At 49.5% G+C, this 23983-nt stretch overlaps 1 protein-coding gene across 1 annotated transcript in view; it reads left to right on the top strand.

Annotated features, from left to right (window-relative positions):
• Window positions 1–23983, top strand: part of MCRS1 (microspherule protein 1) — a 77012-nt gene that overhangs the window by 19036 nt on the left and 33993 nt on the right. Inside the window, exons 5-8 of the mRNA XM_075336946.1 lie at window positions 49–157; window positions 9887–10025; window positions 10927–11002; window positions 23577–23605. Coding sequence (XP_075193061.1) covers window positions 49–157; window positions 9887–10025; window positions 10927–11002; window positions 23577–23605 — 353 coding nt within the window. The remainder of the gene's footprint in view (window positions 1–48; window positions 158–9886; window positions 10026–10926; window positions 11003–23576; window positions 23606–23983) is intronic.

Here is a 23983-nt window from a genome sequence, read left to right as displayed (position 1 = left end):
TTGTTTTATTCAATGTGTAGCTTGATATCACAAGTGCTTTTTTTGCAGACTAGCATGCCAGGCAATCCGACAGCTACATCCGGAAGCTATTGCTGCCATCCAAAGCAAAGTGCTGTTCAATAAAGCAGAAGAACAGTTGCTATGTACAATCAGCTCGGTGAGTGACCATGTGTCTGACAACGTCTTTATAAATGCATGGCGCTCCTGTGCCGTCAGCAGGTGGGACCAGTGTTGACATATAGCTGATTCGCTACTGAAAAGACGCCAGTCTTGGCAGGTTTAACCCCTTCACGACCATGGACGAATATATCCATCTTGGAGCGTGTCCCGTTAAGCCCCGCCACCTGCCGCGGGCAGGCGGCTGCGGTCGGCACACATATCAGCTGTTTTCACCCGCAGCCATTAACCCCTTAAATCTTGCTGCCAAAGTCTGACAGCAAGATCTATATGCGCGCGGCCATGTTTTTTACTTACCGCCGCCCCCACCGGAAGTCACGTGCGTGATCATGTGACTTTCGGTGGTTGCCATCGTAGCACAGGGTCATGTGATGACGCCTGCAGCTATGAAGTTTCACTTTCGTTTTCCCTCGGCTGCTTGCAGAGAGAAACAGAAAGTGACTGAATCTGCTGTTTACAGCACTATAGCTGTGATCAGCAGATAGATAAGAGCGATCGGATTGCTGATCGCTATAGCCGCCTAGGGGGACTAGTAAAGTAAAAAAAAAGTTTTAAAAAATAATAAAACCCCTAAAAGTTCAAATCACCCCCCTTTCCCCCCATTGAAAATTAAAGGGTTAAAAAATAAATAAATATACACATTTGGTATCGCCGCGTTCAGAAATGCCCGATCTATCAAAATATAAAATCAATTAATCTGATTGGTAAACGGCGTAGTGGCAAAAAAATTCCAAACTCCAAAATTACGTTTTTTGGTCGCTGCAAGTTTTACGCAAAATGCAATAACAGGCGATCAAAACGTAGCATCTGCGCAAAAATGGTACCATTAGAAACGTCAGCTCGAGACACAAAAAATAAGCCGTCACTGAGCCATAGAGCCCAAAAAAATAAGAACGCTACGTGTTTCGGAAAATGGCGCAAAACGTGCGCCACTTTTATTGGACAAACTTATGAATTTTTTTTAACCCCTTAAATACAAGTAAACCTATACATGTTTGGTGTCTACAAACTTGCACCGACCTCAGGCATCATACCCACACATCAGTTTTACCATATAGTGAACACCGTGCATAAAACATCCCAAAAACTATTGTGCCATCACACTTTTTTTGCAATTTTTCCGCATTTGGAATTTTTTTGCTGTTTTCCAGTACACCATATGGTAAAACTTATGGTGTCATTTAAAAGTACAACTCGTCCCGCAAAAAACAAGCCCTCATATGGCAAGATTGACGGAAAAATAAAAAAGTTACGGCTCTCGGAAGAAGGGAAGCAAAAAACAAAAACGCAAAAAAACAAAGTGCCCCGGGGCTGAAGGGGTTAATCTCCACAATCAATAGTGATCTCTATGCCTATGTGGTATAAGAGAGGGAAAGATCACCCTCGATATGACCTTTTCCTGCTCCCACAATACAACTGCTGGGTGCAGATGGGTTGTTATAAGCACCAGAGGCAAGACATTAGGGCCTGTCTAATAGACTCATGAAGAGTGTGAACAGGAACAATTCACTGAAATTCAGAAAGATTGCAGTATACGGAAAGGGAGCGTGTCACCCCCAAATAAGCTGCCCAAACATTTATATATGGCACCTAAACCCTGTTTAAATCATACTAGGCACATATAGTCTAACTTGATATTAAGTTGAAAATCAACATTTATTTGATATGCAAATGGGAGTGTTTTGGTGCCCTGTTGGCATGATCTATTCCTTGGTGCACTGTCATACCCTCTTGTTTGCATAATAAAGCTGGTACCTTACATTGACTTGTCACTATCAGAGCGAGTATGGAATAAAAGCACTTTCTGGATGGTGTATGCTGTGGTTTTCTACTTTATTGACTTCTTATCTACACTTTTGTCTGTTGTATTACGTTAAAAATGGGTCTAGCAGTGAAAAAAGAAGAAAAAAATCTCCTGCTATTCTTGTGTACTTGTAAGTCAAATACAAGGTGGGCTCCCCCAGTATACAGCAAAACCATGTACCTGGAAAGCGACTCTATAGTCATGGCCAAAAGTTTTGAGAATGACACCAAAATGATATTTTCACATGATCTGTTGCCCTCTGGTTTTTAATTGTGTTTGTCTGATGTTTACATCACATACAGAAATATATTTGCAGTCATATTATGAGTACCAAAAGGTTAATGCAGCAAGTCAATATTTGCAGTGTTGACCTTTCTTCTTCAGGACCTCTGCAATTCTCCCTGGCATGCTCTCAATCAACTTCTGGACCAAATCCTGACTGATAGCTGTCCATTCTTGCATAAGCAATGCTTGCTTTTTGCCAGAATTTGTTGGTTTTTGTTTGTCCACCCGTCTCTTGATGATTGTCCACAAGTTCTCAATGGGATTAAGATCTGGGGAGTTTCCAGGCCATGGACCCAAAATCTCTGTTTTGTTCCATGAGCCATTTAGTGATCACCTTTGCTCTATGGCAAGATGCTCCATCATGCTGGAAAAGGCATTGTTGGGCACCAAACTGCTCTTGGACAGTTGGGAGAAGTTGCTCTTGGAGGACATTCTGGTACCATTCTTTATTCATGGGTGTGTTTTTAGGCAAGACTATGAGTGAGACGATTCCCTTGGCTGAGAAGCAACCCCACACATGAATCGTTTCAGGATGCTTAACAGTTGGCATGAGACAAGACTGGTGGTAGCGCTCACCTCTTCTTCTCCTAATAAGCTGTTTCCCAGATGTCCCAAACAATCGAAAAGGGGATTCATCTGAGAAAATGACTTTACCCCAGTCATCACTCCACTCCACTCCCTGTACCTTTTGCAGAATATCAGTCGGTCCCTGATGTTTTTTCTGGAGAGAAGTGGCTTCTTTGCTGCCCTCCTTGAAACCAGGCCTTGCTCAGAGTCTCCGCCTCACAGTGCGTGCAGAAGCACTCACACCAGCCTGCTGCCATTGCTGAGCTAGCTCAGCACTGCTGGTAGTCCGATCCCGCAGCTGAAACAGTTTTAAGATACTGTCCTGGCGTTTGCTGGTCCTTCTTGGGCGCCCTGGAGCCTTTTAGGCAACAATAGAAGCTTTTGATGATGCAATAGATTGTTGACTGAGGTGCAATCTTTGTAACTGCGATACTCTTCCCTGTTAGGCCTTTTTTGTGCAGAGCAATGATGGCTGCACGTGTTTCTTTAGAGATAACCATGGTTAACTGAAGAGAAACAATGATACCAAGCACCAGCCTCCTTTTAAAGTGTCCAGTGGTGTCGTTCTTACTTAATCATGACTGACTGATCGCCAGCCCTGTCCTCATCAACACCCACACCTGTGTTAATGGAACAATCACTAAAACAATGTTAGCTGCTCCTTTTAAGGCAGGAATGCAAAGATGTTGAAATGTGTTTTGGGGGTTAAAGTTCATTTTCTTAGCCAATATTGACTTTGCAAGTAATTGCTGTTAAGCTGATCACTCTTTATGACATTCTGGAGTATATGCAAATTGCCATTAGAATAACTTAAGCAGTAGACTTTGTAAAAATTAATATATGTAGCATTCTCAAAACTTTTGGCCATGACTGTAGGCAGATGGATTGATGAATGATTGCTTTACTTTACCAAAACAGAAAAACATCCATAAAACAGAAGAATATAAATACAAGGCTGAAGGCCAACACCCCTGTGCTGCGCCACCTGTAACGGCAATTTATGCCGTTTTCTCACCAAACTTTGCATAACTGTCTGGACCTCTGGGAAGCAGGAGTTATTTTGTGTGTGTGAACATGTCCTACCAGAGGTGCAGCACAAGAGCTTACAACATATCCACCTAAACACAAACAAAAACCCAGGATACCCTTATTTGCTAAAGCCTCACAGAGAAGGCAGATGGTAAAAGTGGGAAGGCAAACCACGCAGCTCAGCAACACAGTCCTGGAAATCTTTTAGAGCAACAGTCAATACAAACGTGTGTCGCTGTCTCTTTAAGATTTTAAATGTAACTGTAAACTGACACAGCAGAGCCGGCAAGTCTTACTGTGTATAGCAGGCCTAACCAAAACAGTTAGGTGTTTTGGTACCAAAACATAAAGGGTAGCATGCACGCGATTGTGGGCCCAGCCTACCGTACCCGGGTACTATGGTGTCCAGCTGCCATAATAAGAGACTTGTAGATACTCTCATGGTGACCAGTATAGCCAGTAACTGCTGAATGGTGATCTCCGGCACAGGCTGCTGCTCGCACGCATCGCTTTTTTCCTCGCTAAACTCCAACATGAATCTTCTCCCAACTCACTTAAGTGTTTCTGCGGCGGCTCCTTTTCGTTACGCTTTCCCTACAGCTCACACACACACAGCGCCTCCTCAGCCCTCGAAGCCCAGTGGAGAAGTCCGTTGAGATGTTGCTATAGTAACCAAACAGTTGAATGCAGATGCAAAACAGCGGCCTCTTGTGGCTGGTCAGTAACAATGCATGCAGTGAGCAGTAAATAAGTGTTTTGCAATAGTTCACAGTGGATAAAGATTACTAATATACTCTCACATGCCACCCCACTTGAGGTCATGCTCTGCATAGCGCTGTGGAGGAACACCCACTGAAGACCTAATGGTCCTGTGCAGCGGTGGACCATCCACCTGCTTTGGGACATCATCTGTTGGGAGAACCTTAGGTGGTATAACACTCTCTGGGGGGCAAAACCACTCTGTCATGGATCTCTCAGCCTATGGAAGAGTGGGTACAGCCCACCAGTCAGCATCCACAGGCAGTTCCACTCCCATCACTTTAGGGTTAGGTGTCACCTCTGCAGGTGCGGGATCATCAAATTGACACCTTCGAAGCATGTTACGATGGAGATTTATGGTTTGACCCCAGTTTCCATTTTTCACCTCATACACAGGAATATCAGGTCCTACCCTCCTGTTTACTACATACAATATACTGCCTCCCACCGATCATCTCGTTTTCCGGACCATCTCTTACTCCTAACCAATACCCTTTCACCTGGAACAAACACGTCGTCCTGTACCGGCCCCAGTCAGGGTGTACAATCTGTCTCAGCCGGTCACCTACCACCCTATGCACTGTTCTTAGCCGGCGTCAGTGCTCCTGCGCCCATGTGGTGTTGGTCCGGGGAGGGTCAGCCACGGGGTCAGGCATGTGTAAATCCTCAATCTCTACCTGCCCTACCGAACGTTAACATGTGGAGCGAGTACCCTGTTGTGCCATGTATTTGGTTATTGTACGCCCACATGAGCTCAGGCAGGTATTCCGGCCTAAGTGCTTTTTGACCATCTTCTAGAGTCTGTAGCAACTGTAGAAGTGTGCGATTGAAACGTTCACACGCTCCATTGCCTTGCGGATGATTAGGCATTGTCTGGGATTGTTCGATCCCATACAGATGGTAGAGCTTTTTCATCAAGGCACCCTGGAAACATGCTCCATGATCAGAGTGGATCTGCTGTGGACACCCAAATACCTGAATGAAATGATGACATACTGCCTCTGCAGCTGACTCTGCAGTCTGGTCTCTAGTCGGTACTGCTACCGCATATTTGGTAAAATGGTCATCACCAAACAGTAAGTGTCCTGAACTGGAGTACCCTATTTGTACATAGGCTATAATGAGCAATTCAAGTTGGGCTGCCGTTTTAATGGTTTGCACAGGAGCCCGGTGTTCGACACTCTTGCTCAACCCACAGATTCGGCAAATTTGACATGCTTCCTTTACCATGTTTTTCAGCCCCGGGCAATACATGAGTCGGCGCAACCACTGGTAAGTCTTTTCACTACCAAAGTGAGCGCCTCTCTCGTGGACCTCTCGAGTGACCGTGGGATCTACCTCCATTGGGATCACAATCTGCTGATGGTACTGCAGCTCCGATTGCAAGTAGATCTTGCGACACAGGAGGTCTTGTACCACGCTCAGCTTATCCCATTGGCGCAGCCATTTCTGACCCTCCAGAGAGAAATTCTCCCTCTCTTTTGGCTGGGGCCAAGTTATTGCCTGGATCCAGCGCTTGAACCGACACAGCTCTTTGCTTTCGTTCTGGGTACGCACACAGTCTGCGGGAGTTTTTTCAAGCACCATGAGCGTCCCGGTGGCCACCCGACTTAAGTTTTCCAGGTCCCGGAGGGAAGGCAGTCGCCTGAGGTGCGGAGTCTCAGTATCCTTTAGATCATCATCAACAATGCCAGCTGGGAGCCCCATTAGTCCTCGAGTTAGCTCAACTGCGTTACCTTTTTCTCTTCCAGATCGGAACTTAATCCGGTGATTGAACTTAGACAGCCGGGCCATCCACCTTTTTCTCTAATGCCCCCATCTTAGCATTTTCAAGGTGAGATAGAGGGTTATTATCGGTCATTACCACCACTTCAGCCCTCGTCAGGAACTCTGCGAAGTGCACAGTCATGGCCCAAACCAGTGTCAATAGCTCTAACTAAGAGCTGTAGTTATCGGGCTTACGCTCTGATTCCCTCAAAGAGCGACTCGCATAGGCGATCACACGCTTCCGTCCGTCCTGCATTTGGGACAGTACCGCTCCCAGTCCGTGCAAATTTCTGTCTGTGTGGAGCAGTAACAGGTTGGTGAAGCGAGCATAGGCCAGAATCAATGCATTGGTTAGGGCGGCCTTCAAATCCTCAAAGGCCTTGTTGTCATGGACCCCACAAGACAGGGCAGTTCCTAGGACTTCCCGCCATTCCCCGCCGCAACTCATTCAAGGGACCCGGCCGATAGGCAAACTTTGGAATGAATCGCCAGTAGTATCCAGCCAATCTCTCGAATGCTTCCACCTCCGGAAGTGAACGTGGTGTGAGCCACTTCTGGATGGCCTACAGTTTACTGATAGCTGGTTGTACCCCATCAGGAGTGACCTAGGTATTCTATATGTGCTCGGAACAATTGACATTTTTTCGGCTTGATCTTGAGCCTGTGATCTTGGAGTCGTTGCATGACCTGCCATAGCTTCTGTAGATTATCTTCGAACGAGGTCCTGAACACCACCACATCATCCATGTAGATTTATATGGAGTCAAAGTTCATATCGCCAAGGCAATGTTCCATCAGCCTCTGGAAGGTTCCTGGTGCATTTGAGACGCCAAATGGAATCCTGTTGAACTCCTAGAGTCCCATTAGTAGAATGAATGCTGTCTTGGCTCTGTCTTTTGCAGCCACTGGCACTTGCCAGTACCCACTGGGCAGGTTGAGGGTAGAAAAGTACTTAGTGGGGCCTAAAGCAGATAGTGATTCTTCAATCCGGGGGAGGGGATAGGCATCCCACACCATGTTAACATTCAATTTTCTTTGGTCAACACAGAACCTGAGGGACCCATTCTTTTTGCATACCAGGACCACTTAGGTCACCCAAGTACTCTGACTCGCTTGGATAACCTGGTTGTCCAACATACTGGCCACCATGTTCTTTACTTCCTGGTTCTTCGGATGAATTTGCTGGTAGTGTTCCCATATAGGGGCTGTGTTCCTCGGTTCGATTACAGTCGTGAACGCGAAATCTTCATCATGATGTGAGAAAGCTTCCTGAAACTCCCACAGGGCATTTTCTACAAGCTTTTGCTGAGCAGAAATTAGGGTTCCACGGTCCACTCCCATCTGTTCCAATCTGCCGTGAGAGTCCCACTTCTGACTGCTTCGACTGCATATGACCATGATGATCCCTGGATGTGTCAGAGGGTGAATCCCATTCTCCTGAGTATCTCTCCATCAGGCACATAGACCTTGGCCAGCAATGTACCTCCTGGGATGGTGCCCTCACTTTCTAGCAGGTTGATACATGTAGAGGCATACACCCATTTCTCACTGTAGCCAGGGCACGGGCCACCAAGGGCCTCGTCGGGGCATCTTCGTCTTGGGGGACCAGTTCAATAAGCACTTTCAGACCATTCAACTTCTGGACAGCTCCCACTGGCAGCATTAAGAGCTATTCTCTCTTGGTAGTGATCATCAGCATTACACGTGGGGGTATCCTGATCAAGCCTACGAGGCAGCCTGATAGGGCGCTTTTTTGTAAGCAGCAGCTCCTCACCATCTGTTGAAGGACTTTTTGGGTTGGCTGGTGGGTGGTAGTGCTTTGCAATACTGTGGACCTTGGTGAACAGGCAGTGGTCCAAGTCCCCTAACACATTCATCCCCAAAGTCACCTCCATACCCCTTCTGGGGGAATGATCCACCAGAACAACTCCTTTTGTGCCAACGTCCTGGCCGCATATCTTTAATCTGCATCCACACAATCCCCTTCGTGGCCATCTGCCCATTATTTGCGGCAGTAAGGCGTATGATACTCCCGTCTTGTAGGCAGTCGTCTTGATGAATGGCTGCTTTACTTTACCAAAACAGAGAAAAATCCATAAAAGAGAAGAATATAAATACAAGCCTGAAGGCCAACACCCCTGTACTGCACCACCCGTAACGGCAATTTATGTTGCCTTCTCACCCACCTTTGCTTAACCTTTGCTTAATCAAAGGACTATCTGGACAGTCTCCTAGTACCTAGTAATCCCTCTGGGGAAGCAGGAATAATTTTTTGTGTGAACATACCCTACCAGTGGTGCAGCACAAGAGGTTACATCTTATCCACCTAAACACAAACAAATCCCATAAACCCCCTGAATACCCTTAATTGCTGAGGCCTCACAGAGAAGGCAGATGGTAAAAGTAAGAAGGTAAACCATGCAGCTCAGCAACACAGTCCTGGAAATCTTATAAAGCAACAGTCAATGCAAATGTGTCACTCTGTCCCTTTAAGGTTTTAAATGTAACTGTAAACTGACAGTCTTACTGTGTCTATAGTCGGCCTAACCAAAACAGTTAGGTGTTTTTGTACCAAAACGTAAAGTGTAGTGTGCACACGGTCCTGGGCCCAGTCTACTGTATCCGGGTACCAGAATAAGAGAATTGGAGATCCTCTCGCGGTGAACCAGTATAGCCAGCAACTGTAAAATGGTGACTCTCTGGCCAGGATGCTGCTCACATGCGTCGTCATACTTCTTGCTAAACTCCAGCATGAATTTTTTCCCAACTTAAGTGTTTCTGCGGCGGCTCCTTTCTGTTACGCACACCTCTCGCTTTCCCTGCAGCTCACACACAGCACCTCCTCAGCCCTCGAAGTCCAGTGAAGTTCGTTGAGATGTTGCTATAGTAACCAAATGCAGATGCAAAACAGCGGCCTCTTGTGGCTGGTCAGTAACAAGGCACACAATGAACCGTAAACGTTTTGCAGCAGTTCACAGTGGATAAAGGTTACTAATATACTCTCACCCTCTCACTTCTGTCCGGGTCCTCACCGGTCTCTTTATTTTATCTGTGGGGAGTCACCAATCATTGGCTGCACTGGTGACCAACTGTCACTACTGTCATCAGTAAGACCAGCTGTGGTACCAGGCAACGGTACAGAGGGGCTTAGTATATGTATGTGTGTGTATGTTGACTATGCTGTGTCTCTTTTTAAAATAAAGAAGAGGGATTTGGACAACCTCTTTAACCCCTCAGTTCATAATAATGTACATGCATGTGATTGTTTGGGTTCCCATGTGTGGAGGGGGCTGAGGAGCTGAGCTCTGTCCACATGCCATAGATATCCGATATATTACAGAACCATGCCACGGATAGCTCTGATTGCTGCTGATAATCATTTGGATGCAACCAGCAATTTCTATGATCAGGATGGACAGCTTTTTGATGACTATTTTGGTAATATACTGACTGACTACGCTTTGCATTCTGTAAAATGGTTGTCCTTACTCCTTCCAGAGCTCTCAGCCCACACTGGAGACTTTTCAAGATCTACTAAATGAGCATCCGGAGGTTTTCTACATGTCGCGCACAGCCAAGTCTCTGCAGGTGCACTGGCAGCTTATGAAGCAGTATTATCTACTGGAGGACCAAACAGGTATGGAGCTCCTGTTTTGTCTGTCATATTGCACATACACATGAAAAGTGTCGTCCTATTTCAGTTAATCTCCGACCCAGGGCAGATTTGGGTATAAAAAAACAATCCGCACTATCCTCACTGTCTTCAGATCAACCGGCTAGTGTCTGCCGATGCTTCCGGTCACGATGGCAGCCAATCGGAGAGGTCAGTAGCTATACCAGTATAGACGGAGGGATGCTCCTCTTAGTCACTGAGTTGGCTGTCTTGCTGTCTACATGACGTCAGCGTAGCAGCCCTGCCAAACAAACAACGGAGCAGTGGTGAAGACTAGCTGGTAGATCCAGGAATGATGAGTACAGTGCTGTGTTTTTGGTTTTTTTTTTGTTTTGTTTCTTTTTTACACCAAACTGTGCCCGAGGATGAAAAACCTAACTGAAAGGGAATAACCCAACCCCTTTTAAAGAGAACAAAACCCCAGGATTTTGCTATATAAAGTAAATGCGATGCCGCTCAGTCTTCACCACAGTGTCTTCAATAAAACGGCTCCTGAGATTGCAGGACGCGCATGCACAGACTCCGGCACCATTTTAATGAAGACATCAATACTTTGGGAATGCGCACGCAACGAAATTTAAATAAAAAAGAGTGTTATGCAATGCAAGACGCAGGAGGACCCAACCCACAAAGGCTCACAAAGCGGCACCTGTCAAAGGTGCCGTACATTTCTATAACTTTGGTTACAGATATTTCAGCAGTCAAGCATCCAATCTTCAACAAAAGGTATGCCTGGATTCAGCATCCTAGTGCCAGTATGATACTGCCTTTACTTCATATAGCAAAATCCTCATGGATGGTTCCCTTTAAATGCTGATAATCAAGAGTAATCATTTTTTTTTTTTTCTTTTTGTAAATGTTTCAGTTCAGCCTTTACCCAAAGGAGATCAAATCCTAAACTTTTCTGATGCAGAGGACATGCTTGATGACACAAAACTTAGGTAAGAAATTGTTATTTTTGGTTCTTTTTAGTTTTGTGCAAAAACTGGAGGAATTGGATAATGATCTCTCCAGAAATGTGTAGTGGATATTGAACTCTTGCTTTGTCCATTCGAAATCTTTCCATTGTGTTCAAAGGATTTTCTTTGGCGCTCCATTGGGAGACCCAGACAATTGGGTGTATAGCTATGCCTCCGGAGGCCACACAAAGTACTACACTAAAAGTGTAAAGCCCCTCCCCTTCAGCCTATACACCCCCCGTGCTGCCACGGGCTCCTCAGTTGTTATGCTTTGTGCGAAGGAGGCAGACATCCACGCATAGCTCCACAGCTTAGTCAGCAGCAGCTGCTGACTATGTCGGATGGAAGAAAAGAGGGCCCATAACAGGGCCCCCCGGCATGCTCCCTTCTCACCCCACTCTTGTCGGCAGTGTTGTTAAGGTTGAGGTACCCATTGCGGGTACGGAGGCTGGAGCCCACATGCTGTTTTCCTTCCCCATCCCCCTTAGGGCTCTGGGTGAAGTGGGATCCTATCGGTCTCCAGGCACATGAGACCGTGCTCCATCCACAGCTCCTGAGGACTCTGCTGGATAGGAGCCGAGTATCGTTCAGGGACATGGCCCTGCTACTTTGAGGTACTCTGTGTCCCCGTGGGGACCGCACACAGCAACACTCCAGCATTGCTGGGTGTGCTAGTGCACCGGGGACCGCGGCGCTGACTGCGTTTGTGCTTTTACACACTGCAGCGTCGCTGAGTGTGTTAGTGTATGGGGACTGCCGCGCTGACCGCCGCTGCCATTGTTATCACTGCGGCGCGGCTGGGACTGTTAGTGCGCCGGGGACTTCCGCGCCGACCGCGCTTATACGGCGGCCGCGCTTATAATTTAGTCCCCGGCTTTTGCGGCCTAGTCTCATTCTTTTCCCGCCCCCAGACCTGCCAGTCAGGGGAAGGGCGGGACGCTGTAAAGGACGTCAGCAACTGAGGCTGGAGCATGCTTTGCATACTCCACCCCCCTCACTGTGCACAGTGGGGCACCAGATTCCCGCACTTTCTAGGGCACGCCCACGGCCCCCTCCTCTCCTCAGGACGCCGGCAGCCATTCCTGTCAGCTCTGCTAACGCTGGAGAGGGGAGACAAGCTCAGGGAGACCCAGGCAGGAATTCTGGTGACCACACAACCGCTTTGCGCGGGCGGTAAGCAGCACCTGTGGTGCTGGCCCCACTAGTGCAGAAGTGTACTTATAGATTATATGATTATAGGCTATACTTTACACTGTATGGTGCACGGTTGTTTATTTGGCTATATACCCTCCTGTATTGCTCAGAGGAGACAACAGCATGTCGTCCACAAATAGCAAGGGTGCCAAAGCACAGACTTACTATGCTGCCTGTGCAGCATGTACGGCTATACTGCCGGCAGGTTCCACTGACCCTCATTGTGTGCAATGCTCGGCCCCTGTGGCACTTACTCAGCCGGAGCCTCTGCTAAGGGTGGCCCAGGGAGAACCACCTGTTAACACTGTCCAGGTGACAGGGACGGAGTTTGCAGTTTTTACTGAAAGACTTTCTGAGACTATGGCTAAGATATTAGAAGCCTTGCAGTCCAGGCCGGCATCTCAAGCCATGGGCACTGTGGAATCATTGCCCCCTGGCCCCCCTCAGTTGGAACAACAATGTTCTCCCGGGGTGTCTCATAGATCCCAGAGTGAGGTCTCTGACATAGAACGCAGCCCCAGACCGGCTAAGCGAGCTCGCTATGAAATCCCCTCGACATCATCACATTGTTCAGGGTCTCAGCGAGAGGACTCTCTGTATGATGAAGCGGAGGTAGCTGATCAGGATTCTGATCCTGAAGCCGCTCTCAACCTTGATACTCCAGATGGGGACGCTATAGTGAATGATCTTATTGCATCCATCAATCAAATGTTGGATATTTCTCCCTCAGCTCCTCCAGTGGAGGAGTCAGCTTCTCAGCAGGAGAAATTCCGTTTCAGGTTTCCTAAGCGTACAACGAGTATGTTTCTGGACCACTCTGACTTCAGAGAGGCAGTCCAGAAACACCGAGCTTGTCCAGATAAGCGTTTTTCCAAGCGCCTTAAGGATACACGTTACCCCTTCCCCCCTGACGTGGTCAAGGGCTGGACTCAGTGTCCCAAGGTGGATCCTCCAATCTCCAGACTGGCGGCTAGATCCATAGTTGCAGTGGAAGATGGAGCTTCACTCAAGGATGCCACTGACAGACAGATGGAGCTCTGGTTGAAATCCATCTATGAAGCTATCGGCGCGTCTTTTGCTCCAGCATTCGCAGCCGTATGGGCACTCCAAGCTATCTCAGCTGGTCAGGCGCAAATTGACGCACTCACACGTACGTCTGCGCCGCAGGTGGCGTCCATAACCTCTCAAACGTCGGCATTTGCGTCCTACGCTATTAATGCTGTCCTGGACTCTGCGAGCCGTACGGCGGTTGCAGCCGACAATTCGGTGGCAATACGCAGGGCCTTGTGGCTACGGGAATGGAAGGCAGATTCGGCTTCCAAAAAGTTCTTAACTAGTTTGCCATTTTCTGGCGACCGTTTGTTTGGTGAGAGATTGGATGAAATCATCAAACAATCCAAGGGAAAGGAAACATCCTTACCCCAGGCCAAACCAAAAACACCCCAACAGAGGAGAGGACAGTCGAGGTTTCGGTCCTTTCGGGGGGCGGGCAGGTCCCAATTCTCCTCGTCCAAAAGGCCTCAGAAGGATCAGAGGAACTCCAACGCATGGCGGTCTAAATCACGCCCTAAAAAGACCGCCAGAGGTGCCGCTACCAAGGCGGCTTCCTCATGACTTACGGCCTCCTCACACCGCATCCTCGGTCGGTGGCAGGCTCTCCCGCTTTTGCGACACCTGGCTGCCACAAGTAAAAGACCGTTGGGTGAGAGACATTTTGTCTCACGGTTACAGGATAGAGTTCAGCTCTCGTCCTCCGACTCGATTCTTCAGAACATCTCCACCTCCCGAGCGAGCCGAGGCTCTTCTGCAGGCGGTGGGCATTCTGAAGGCAGAAGGAGTGGTGGTCCCGGTTCCTCTTCAGCAACAGGGTCACGGTTTCTACTCCAACCTGTTTGTGGTTCCAAAGAAGGACGGGTCCTTCCGTCCTGTTTTGGACCTAAAACTGCTCAACAAACACGTAATGACCAGGCGGTTCCGGATGGAATCCCTCCGCTCCGTCATCGCCTCAATGTCCCAAGGAGATTTCCTCGCATCGATCGATATCAAAGATGCTTATCTCCACGTACCGATTGCTCCAGAGCATCAGCGCTTCCTGCGCTTCGCCATAGGAGAAGAACACCTTCAGTTCGCGGCACTGCCGTTCGGCCTGGCGGCAGCCCCAAGGGTTTTCACCAAGGTCATGGCTACAGTAGTTGCGGTCCTCCACTCTCAGGGTCACTCGGTGATACCTTACTTAGACGATCTGCTGGTCAAGGCACCCTCTCAAGAGGCATGCCAACACAGCCTCAATGTTACTCTGGAGACTCTCCAGAGTTTCGGGTGGATCATCAATTTTCCAAAGTCAAATCTGACACCGGTCCAATCGCTGACATATCTTGGCATGGAGTTTCATACTCTTCCAGCGATAGTGAAGCTTCCGCTGGACAAACGGCGTTCACTACAGACAGGGGTGCAATCTCTCCTTCAAGGTCGGTCACACCCCTTGAGGCGCCTCATGCACTTCCTGGGGAAGATGGTGGCAGCAATGGAGGCAGTCCCTTTCGCGCAGTTTCACCTGCGTCCTCTTCAATGGGACATCCTACGCAAATGGGACAGGATGCCGACGTGCCTAGACAGGAACGTCTCCCTCTCTCAGGCAACCAAAGCTTCCCTTCGGTGGTGGCTTCTTCCCACCTCATTATCGAAGGGGAAATCCTTCCTACCCCCATCCTGGGCGGTGGTCACGACGGACGCGAGTCTGTCAGGGTGGGGAGCAGTCTTTCTCCACCACAGGGCTCAGGGTACGTGGACTCAGCGAGAGTCCTCACTTCAGATCAATGTTCTGGAGATCAGGGCAGTGTATCTTGCCCTAAAGGCGTTCCAGCAGTGGCTGGAAGGCAAGCAGATCCGAATTCAGTCGGACAACTCCACAGCGGTGGCTTACATCAACCACCAAGGTGGAACACGCAGTCGGCAAGCCTTCCAGGAAGTCCGGTGGATTTTGATGTGGGTGGAAGCCACGGCCTCCACCATCTCCGCAGTTCACATCCCGGGCGTGGAAAACTGGGAAGCAGACTTTCTCAGTCGCCAGGGCATGGACGCAGGGGAATGGTCCCTTCACCCGGACGTGTTTCAGGAGATCTGTTGCCGCTGGGGGATGCCGGACGTCGACCTAATGGCGTCACGGCACAACAACAGGGTCCCAACATTCATGGCTCGATCTCAAGATCACAGAGCTCTGGCGGCAGACGCCTTAGTTCAGGATTGGTCGCAGTTTCAGCTTCCTTATGTGTTTCCTCCTCTGGCACTGTTGCCCAGAGTGTTACGCAAGATCAGGGCCGACTGCCGCCGCGCCATCCTCGTCGCTCCAGACTGGCCGAGGAGGTCGTGGTACCCGGATCTGTGGCATCTCACGGTCGGACAACCGTGGGCACTGCCAGACCGACAAGACTTGCTGTCTCAAGGGCCGTTTTTCCATCTGAATTCTGCGGCCCTCAACCTGACTGTGTGGCCATTGAGTCCTGGATCCTAGCGTCTTCAGGATTATCTCAAGAGGTCATTGCCACTATGAGACAGGCTAGGAAACCAACGTCCGCCAAGATCTACCACAGGACGTGGAAAATATTCCTGTCGTGGTGCTCTGCTCAGGGTTTCTCTCCCTGGCCATTTGCCTTGCCCACTTTTCTGTCCTTTCTTCAATCCGGATTGGAAAAGGGTTTGTCGCTAGGCTCCCTTAAGGGACAAGTCTCTGCGCTCTCTGTGTTTTTCAGAAGCGCCTGGCCAGACTCCCACAGGTACGCACGTTCCTGCAAGGGGTTTGTCACATCGTCCCTCCTTACAAGCGTCCGTTAGAACCCTGGGATCTGAACAGGGTGCTGATGGTTCTTCAGAAACCACCGTTCGAGCCAATGAGGGATATTTCGCTCGCACGCCTTTCGCAGAAAGTGGTTTTTCTAGTAGCAGTCACCTCACTTCGGAGAGTGTCTGAGCTAGCAGCGTTGTCATGCAAAGCTCCTTTCTTTTTCGCTCCTAATTGGGAGACCCAGACAGTGGGTGTATAGCTACTGCCTCTGGAGGCCGCACAAAGAACTACACTTAAAAGTGTAAGGCCCCTCCCCTTCTGGCTATACACCCTCCCGTAGGAGTACGGATTCCTCAGTTTTAGCTTTGTGCGCAGGAGGTCAGACACGCACGCATAGCTCCATTGTTTTTAGTCAGCAGCAGCTGCTGACTATGTCGGATGGAAGAAAAGAGGGCCCATACAGGGCTCCCAGCATGCTCCCTTCTCACCCCACTGTATGTCGGAGGTGTTTGTAAGGTTGAGGTACCCATTGCGGGTACGGCGGCCGGAGCCCACATGCTGATTCCTTCCCCATCCCTTTTTACAGGGCTCTGGGTGAAGTGGGATTTACTGGTCTCCAGGCACTGAGACCGTGCTCCATCTACAGCCCCTGGAGAAGATGCTGGATGGAGCGGAGTACATCAGGGACATGGCCCTGCTTCCTCAAGGTACTCTGTGTCCCCGTGCATTTGGCGCTCACACCGCAGCATGCTGGGTGTTGTAGTGCGCCGGGGACATTAGCGCTGCGGCGCTTGTGCCATAGCCTCATTCAGCTTCGCTGAAGCAGGCACACTTTTGGGAAAAGGTCGCGCCGGCCGCTGGGACTGCGGCGCGGCTGGCACTTGTGGTGCGCCGGGGACTTCAGCGCGGGCCGCGCTTTTACGGCGGCCGCGCTGATAACTCGAGTCCCCGGCTTTTTGCGGCCTATTTCCGTTCGTTCCCGCCCCCGGACCTGCCAGTCAGGAGAGGGGCGGGACGCTGGTCAGTGCATCAGCGCTGAGGGCTGGAGTCGTTTTTACATACTCCAGCCCTCACAATAGGCACAGAGGGGACGCTGTTTCCCGCACTTTTGTTTGGGAACTCCCACGGACCGCCCCTCTCCACAGACGCCGGCAGCCATTCCTGCTGACACGCTGAGCTGCAGAGGGGAGCCGGGGAGACCCAGACAAGGAATCTGCGCCTCTTACCCGCTATTCAGCGGGCGGTAAGCAGCCCTCAGGGCTCACCCCCAGTCTTGTGCCAGTAGTAATCTTAGTATTTTGTTCCTGCAAATACTTTGTACTGCATAGCGCTAGTCGCCCTTTGGCTATAGACTCTCTCACATTGCAGAGAGCCAACAGCATGTCGTCCGCAAAACGCAAGGGTGCCAAGGCACAGACATTATATGCTTCCTGTACCGCATGTGGGACTTTTCTACCGGCAGGCTCCACTGACCCCCATTGTGTGCAGTGCTCGGCCCCTGCGGCGCTTGCACAGTCGGGACCTCTGCTGGACGTGACCCAGGGTGTACCACCTGTGAATGCTGTCCAGGTGACAGGAACTGAGTTTACAGCTTTTGCTGACAGAATGTCTCTCACTATGTCACAAATTCTTGACGCATTGCGAGCTAGGCCTGTACTTCAGGCCACGGACACTGTGCAATCATTGCCCCCTGGTCCCCCTCAGCTGAATTAACTCCAAGCTCCGGGACGGGCACATACACCTCAGGGTGAAGACTGGCCCCAGGCAACCTAAGCGGGCTCGCTATGAGGGGCCTTCACATTCATCTCAATGGTCAGGATCCCAGCGAGATGAATCTATGGGTGATGAAGCGGACGTCACTGATCAGGATTCTGATCCTGGGACCGCTCTCAATCTAGATACACCAGATGGTGACGCCATAGTTAATGATCTTATAGCGTCCATCAATAAGATGTTAAATATTTCCCCACCAGCTCCTCCTGTAGAGGAGTCAGCTTCGCAGCACGAGAAAATCCATTTCAGATATCCTAAGCGTACATTAAGCACTTTTCTGGACCACGCTGACTTTAGAGACGCAATCCAGAAACCCCACGCTTATCCGGAAAGGCGTTTTTCTAAACGGCTTAAAGATACACGCTATCCTTTTCCCCCTGAGGTGGTCAAGGGTTGGACCCAGTGTCCAAAAGTGGATCCTCCAATTTCCAGGCTTGCAGCTAGATCCTTGGTTGCAGTTGAAGATGGAGCGGCACTTAAAGATGCCACTGACAGGCAGATGGAGCTCTGGCTGAAATCCATCTATGAAGCGATTGGAGCGTCGTTAGCGCCATCTTTTGCTGCCGTATGGGCACTCCAAGCTATCTCAGCCGGGCTTGTGCAAGTCGACTCAGTCACACGTGCATTTGCCCCGCAGGTAGCACCATTGACCTCGCAAATGTCGGCATTCGCGTCGTACGCGATTAATGCTGTTCTTGACGCTACAAGCCGCACGGCAGTGGCGTCAGCCAACTCCGTTGTTTTGCGTAGGGCCCTGTGGTTGAGACATTGGAAGGCAGATTCTCATTCCAAGAAGTGCTTAACCAATTTGCCTTTTTCTCGTGACCGATTGTTTGGAGAGCGTTTGGATGAAATCATCAAACACTCCAAGGGTAAGGACTCATCCTTACCGCAACACAGACAAAACAAACCCCAACAGAGGAAGGGTCAGTCTGGTTATCGGTCCTTTCGAGGACCGGGCAGGTCCCAATTCGCCTCGTCAAAAAAGACTCAAAAAGACCAGAGACGCTCAGATTCTTGGAGGTCTCAGTCACGCCCAAAAAGGACAGCCGGAGGAACCGTTGCCAAGACGGCGTCCTCCTGACTTGCAGTCTCCCTCGGTCGGTGGGAGGCTTTCCCACTTTGGCGACATTTGGCTGTCACGCGTCAAAGACCGTTGGGTGAGGGATATTCTGTCTCACGGGTACAGGATAGAGTTCAGTTCTCGTCCGCCAACTCGTTTCTTCACAACTTCTCCACCACCAGACCGAGCCGATGCTCTGTTGCAGGCGGTGGCCGCTCTAAAGGCGGAAGGAGTGGTGACCTCCGTCCCTCTTCAGGAACAAGGTCACGGTTTTTACTCCAATCTGTTTGTAGTCCCAAAAAAGGACGGATCGTATCGACCCGTCCTGGATCTAAAGTTGCTCAACAGACACGTAAAAGTCAGGAGGTTCCGGATGGAATCCCTACGCTCCGTCATAGCCTCAATGTCTCAAGGAGACTTTCTAGCATCAATAGATATCAAAGATGCGTATCTCCACGTGCCGATTGCGCCAGAGCATCAGCGTTTCCTACGCTTCGTCATACACGACGAACACCTGCAGTTCGTAGCGTTACCTTTCGGTCTGGCAACAGCCCCCCGGGTCTTCACCAAGGTCATGGCAGCAGTAGTAGCTGTTCTGCACTCGCAGGGTCACTCGGTCATCCCGTATCTAGACGACCTGCTTATAAAGGCACCCTCTCAAGAGGCATGCCAACACAGTCTGAAAGTGGCACTAGACACTCTCCAGAGTTTCGGGTGGATTATCAACTTTCCAAAGTCGCATCTCATCCCGACCCAATCTCTGACTTATCTTGGCATGGAGTTTCATACTCTCTCAGCGATAGTGAAGCTTCCACTGGACAAGCAGTGTTCGCTAAGGACAGGAGTGCAATCTCTCCTTCAGAGCCAGTCGCACTCACTGAGGCGCCTCATGCATTTCCTAGGAAAGATGGTAGCAGCAATGGAGGCGGTCCCGTTCGCGCAGTTTCATCTGCGCCCTCTACAATGGGACATTCTCCGCCAATGGGACGGGAAGTCGACGTCCCTCGACAGGACTGTCTCCCTCTCTCAGACTGCCAACGACTCTCTGCGTTGGTGGCTTCTCCCCACCTCATTGTCACAGGGAAAGTCGTTCCTTCCTCCGTCCTGGGCAGTGGTCACGACGGATGCGAGCCTATCAGGGTGGGGAGCGGTGTTTCTCCACCACAGGGCTCAGGGGACGTGGACTCAGGAAGAGTCCACCCTGCAGATCAATGTTCTGGAAATCAGAGCAATCTACCTTGCTCTGCGAGCCTTCCAACAATGGCTGGAAGGCAAGCAGATTCGGATTCAGTCGGACAATTCCACGGCGGTGGCGTACATCAACCACCAAGGGGGAACACGCAGTCGCCAAGCCTTTCAGGAAGTCCGGCGGATTTTGACGTGGGTGGAAAGCAAAGCGTCCACCATATCCGCAGTTCACATCCCAGGCGTGGAAAACTGGGAAGCAGACTTTCTCAGTCGCCAGGGCATGGACGCAGGAGAATGGTCCCTTCACCCGGACGTGTTTCAGCAGATCTGTTGCCGCTGGGGGACGCCGGACGTCGATCTGATGGCGTCACGGCACAACAACAAGGTCCCAGTTTTCATGGCACGGTCTCACGATCACCGAGCGCTGGCGGCAGACGCCTTGGTTCAGGATTGGTCGCAATTCCGACTCCCCTATGTGTTCCCACCTCTAGCATTGTTACCCAGAGTTCTCCGGAAAATCAGGTCCGACTGCCATCGAGCCATTCTCGTCGCTCCAGACTGGCCAAGAAGGTCGTGGTACCCGGATCTGTGGCATCTCACGGTAGGCCAACCGTGGGCACTACCAGACCGTCCAGATTTGCTGTCTCAAGGGCCGTTTTTCCATCTGAATTCTGCGGCCCTGAACCTGACTGTGTGGCCATTGAGTCCTGGATCCTAGCGGCCTCCGGTTTATCTCATGAAGTTGTTGCCACAATGAGACAGGCTAGAAAACCATCCTCAGCTAAGATCTATCACAGGACGTGGAAGATATTCTTAGCTTGGTGCTTGGCTCAAGGGTTTTCTCCCTGGCCATTTGCATTGCCAATTTTTCTTTCCTTCCTGCAGTCTGGGTTGGAAAAAGGTTTGTCGCTTAGCTCTCTTAAGGGTCAAGTCTCCGCGCTATCCGTATTCTTTCAGAAGCGCTTGGCACGACTTTCTAAAGTACGCACGTTTCTCCAAGGAGTTTGTCATATCGTTCCTCCTTACAGACGGCCATTGGAACCCTGGGATCTGAACAAGGTTCTCATTGCTCTCCAGAAGCCGCCTTTCGAGCCTTTGAAAGAGGTTTCCCTTTCTCGGCTTTCACAAAAAGTAGTTTTTCTTGTGGCGGTCACGTCTCTTCGAAGAGTGTCCGAGCTAGCGGCGTTATCTTGCAAATCTCCCTTCCTGGTGTTTCACCAAGACAAGGTAGTACTGCGTCCAATTCCAGAGTTTTCTCCCAAGGTGGTTTCTTCCTTTCATCTCAATCAGGATATCACTTTGCCATCTTTGTGTCCGCATCCAGTTCACCAATTTGAAAAAGGTTTACATCTGTTGGACCTGGTGAGAGCACTCAGGATTTACATTTCTCGCACGGCGTCTCTACGCCGTTCTGATGCGCTCTTTGTCCTAGTCGCTGGTCAGCATAAGGGATCGCAAGCTTCCAAATCCACCCTGGCGCGGTGGATCAAGGAACCAATTCTTCACACATACCGTTCTGCTGGGCTTCCGATTCCATCTGGACTGAAGGCCCATTCTACCAGAGCCGTTGGTGCGTCCTGGGCATTGCGGCATCAGGCTACGGCTCAGCAGGTGTGCCAAGCGGCTACCTGGTCGAGTCTGCACACGTTTACCAAACACTATCAAGTGCATACCTACGCTTCGGCAGATGCCAGCCTAGGTAGACAGGTCCTTCAGGCGGCGGTGGCCCACCTGTAGGAAAGGGCTGTCTGACAGCCCGTTCATGTGGTATCTTTTTACCCACCCAGGGACTGCTTTTGGACGTCCCACTGTCTGGGTCTCCCAATTAGGAGCGAAAAAGAAGGGAATTTTGTTTACTTACCGTAAATTCCTTTTCTTCTAGCTCCAATTGGGAGACCCAGCACCCGCCCTATTTGTTCTTAGGGTTTCGTTTTTCGGGTGCACATGTTGTTCATGTTGTTTCTTAAGTTCTCCGATCTTGTTATCTGATTGAATTTGTTTTTGAAACTGTTATTGGCTTTCCTCCTCCTTGCTTTGGTACTAAAACTGAGGAATCCGTACTCCTACGGGAGGGTGTATAGCCAGAAGGGGAGGGGCCTTACACTTTTAAGTGTAGTTCTTTGTGCGGCCTCCAGAGGCAGTAGCTATACACCCACTGTCTGGGTCTCCCAATTGGAGCTAGAAGAAAAGGAATTTACGGTAAGTAAACAAAATTCCCTTCTTCCTGGTGTTTCACCAGGACAAGGTGGTTCTGCGTCCGGTTCCGGAATTCCTCCCTAAGGTGGTATCCCCTTTTCATCTCAATCAGGACATCTCCTTACCCTCGTTTTGTCCTCATCCAGTTCACCAATGTGAAAAGGATTTGCACTTGTTAGATCTGGTGAGAGCACTCAGAGTCTACATTTCTCGTACGGCGCCCCTGCGCCGCTCGGATGCACTCTTTGTCCTTGTCGCTGGCCAGCGTAAAGGGACACAAGCTTCCAAATCAACCCTGGCTCGGTGGATCAAGGAACCAATTCTCGAAGCTTATCGTTCCTCGGGGCTTCCGGTTCCCTCAGGACTGAAGGCCCATTCTACCAGGGCCGTGGGAGCGTCCTGGGCCTTGCGACACCAGGCTACGGCTCAGCAGGTGTGTCAGGCAGCTACCTGGTCGAGCCTGCACACTTTCACGAAACACTATCAGGTGCATACCTATGCTTCGGCAGATGCCAGCCTAGGTAGGCGAGTCCTTCAGGCGGCGGTTGCCCACCTGTAGGACGGAGCCGTTACGGCTCTATTATGAGGTATTATTTACCCACCCAGGGACTGCTTTTGGACGTCCCAATTGTCTGGGTCTCCCAATGGAGCGCCAAAGAAGAAGGGAATTTTGTTTACTTACCGTAAATTCCTTTTCTTCTAGCTCCAATTGGGAGACCCAGCACCCGCCCCTGTTTTTGTGTACACATGTTGTTCATGTTGAATGGTTTCAGTTCTCCGATATTCCTTCGGATTGAATTTACTTTAAACCAGTTTATAATTTTTTCCTCCTTCTTGCTTTTGCACCAAAACTGAGGAGCCCGTGGCAGCACGGGGGTTGTATAGGCTGAAGGGGAGGGGCTTTACACTTTTAGTGTAGTACTTTGTGTGGCCTCCGGAGGCATAGCTATACACCCAATTGTCTGGGTCTCCCAATTGGAGCTAGAAGAAAAGGAATTTACGGTAAGTAAACAAAATTCCCTTCTTTACCACTGTCTTTATATTTGTACATTAATTTACTCAATGCTCGTGTGTGTATGATGCACATATGTCGACGTTACCTACTCCATTTATTGTTCTAAGTCTTGTTGTTAAGTTTGAACAATGGGAACATATTTGTTTGTAACATGTCCAAGCACATAATGTATTTATTGATACCGACTGGTCAAATCTAAAAATTTGGTGAGATACATTCAGTGTCCAACTGGCGATCCTTGTTCGTTTAGTAGTGGTGCTCTGTCTGTGTGTATGGATTGATTACTTTAGTTCTGTTAGACAGTGTATATCTTTCTTTCATTTTGATGATGTGATTATTTTTGTAGGGATTCCCGAGACGAAGTTCTGGAACATGGTAAGTGTTTTTTGTTTTGTTTTAGCTAAAATACAAAGTTAGTCATCTCCTAACAAAGTGAATGAAGTGATTTGCTGTAACTTCCTTACACTAGCAAAAAAAAAACCCTGCAGATATGCAGCTTACTGCTTTATGTAGGCTACTGTGCGCACACAGCGTTTTTTACCGCGTTTCGGTGCATTATTGGCTGCATTTTGCTGCGTTTTTTTCCAATGCATTGCATGGGTGAAAAACACAGGAAAGAATTGACATGTCCATTTTTATTTATTTATTTATTTATTTTTTAGCACAAAAACGCAGCTAAATAAAAAGTTGTGTGCGGACAACAAAAATAAAAAGTCATAGACTTTGCTGGGGCAGCAAAGTCATGCAGTTTTG

The sequence above is a fragment of the Anomaloglossus baeobatrachus genome, chromosome 2 (assembly GCF_048569485.1).
Source record: "Anomaloglossus baeobatrachus isolate aAnoBae1 chromosome 2, aAnoBae1.hap1, whole genome shotgun sequence".
Classification (NCBI taxonomy): domain Eukaryota; kingdom Metazoa; phylum Chordata; class Amphibia; order Anura; family Aromobatidae; genus Anomaloglossus; species Anomaloglossus baeobatrachus.
The sequence above is the reverse complement of the archived record's forward strand: the minus strand, read 5'-3'. Positions and strand labels throughout refer to the sequence as shown.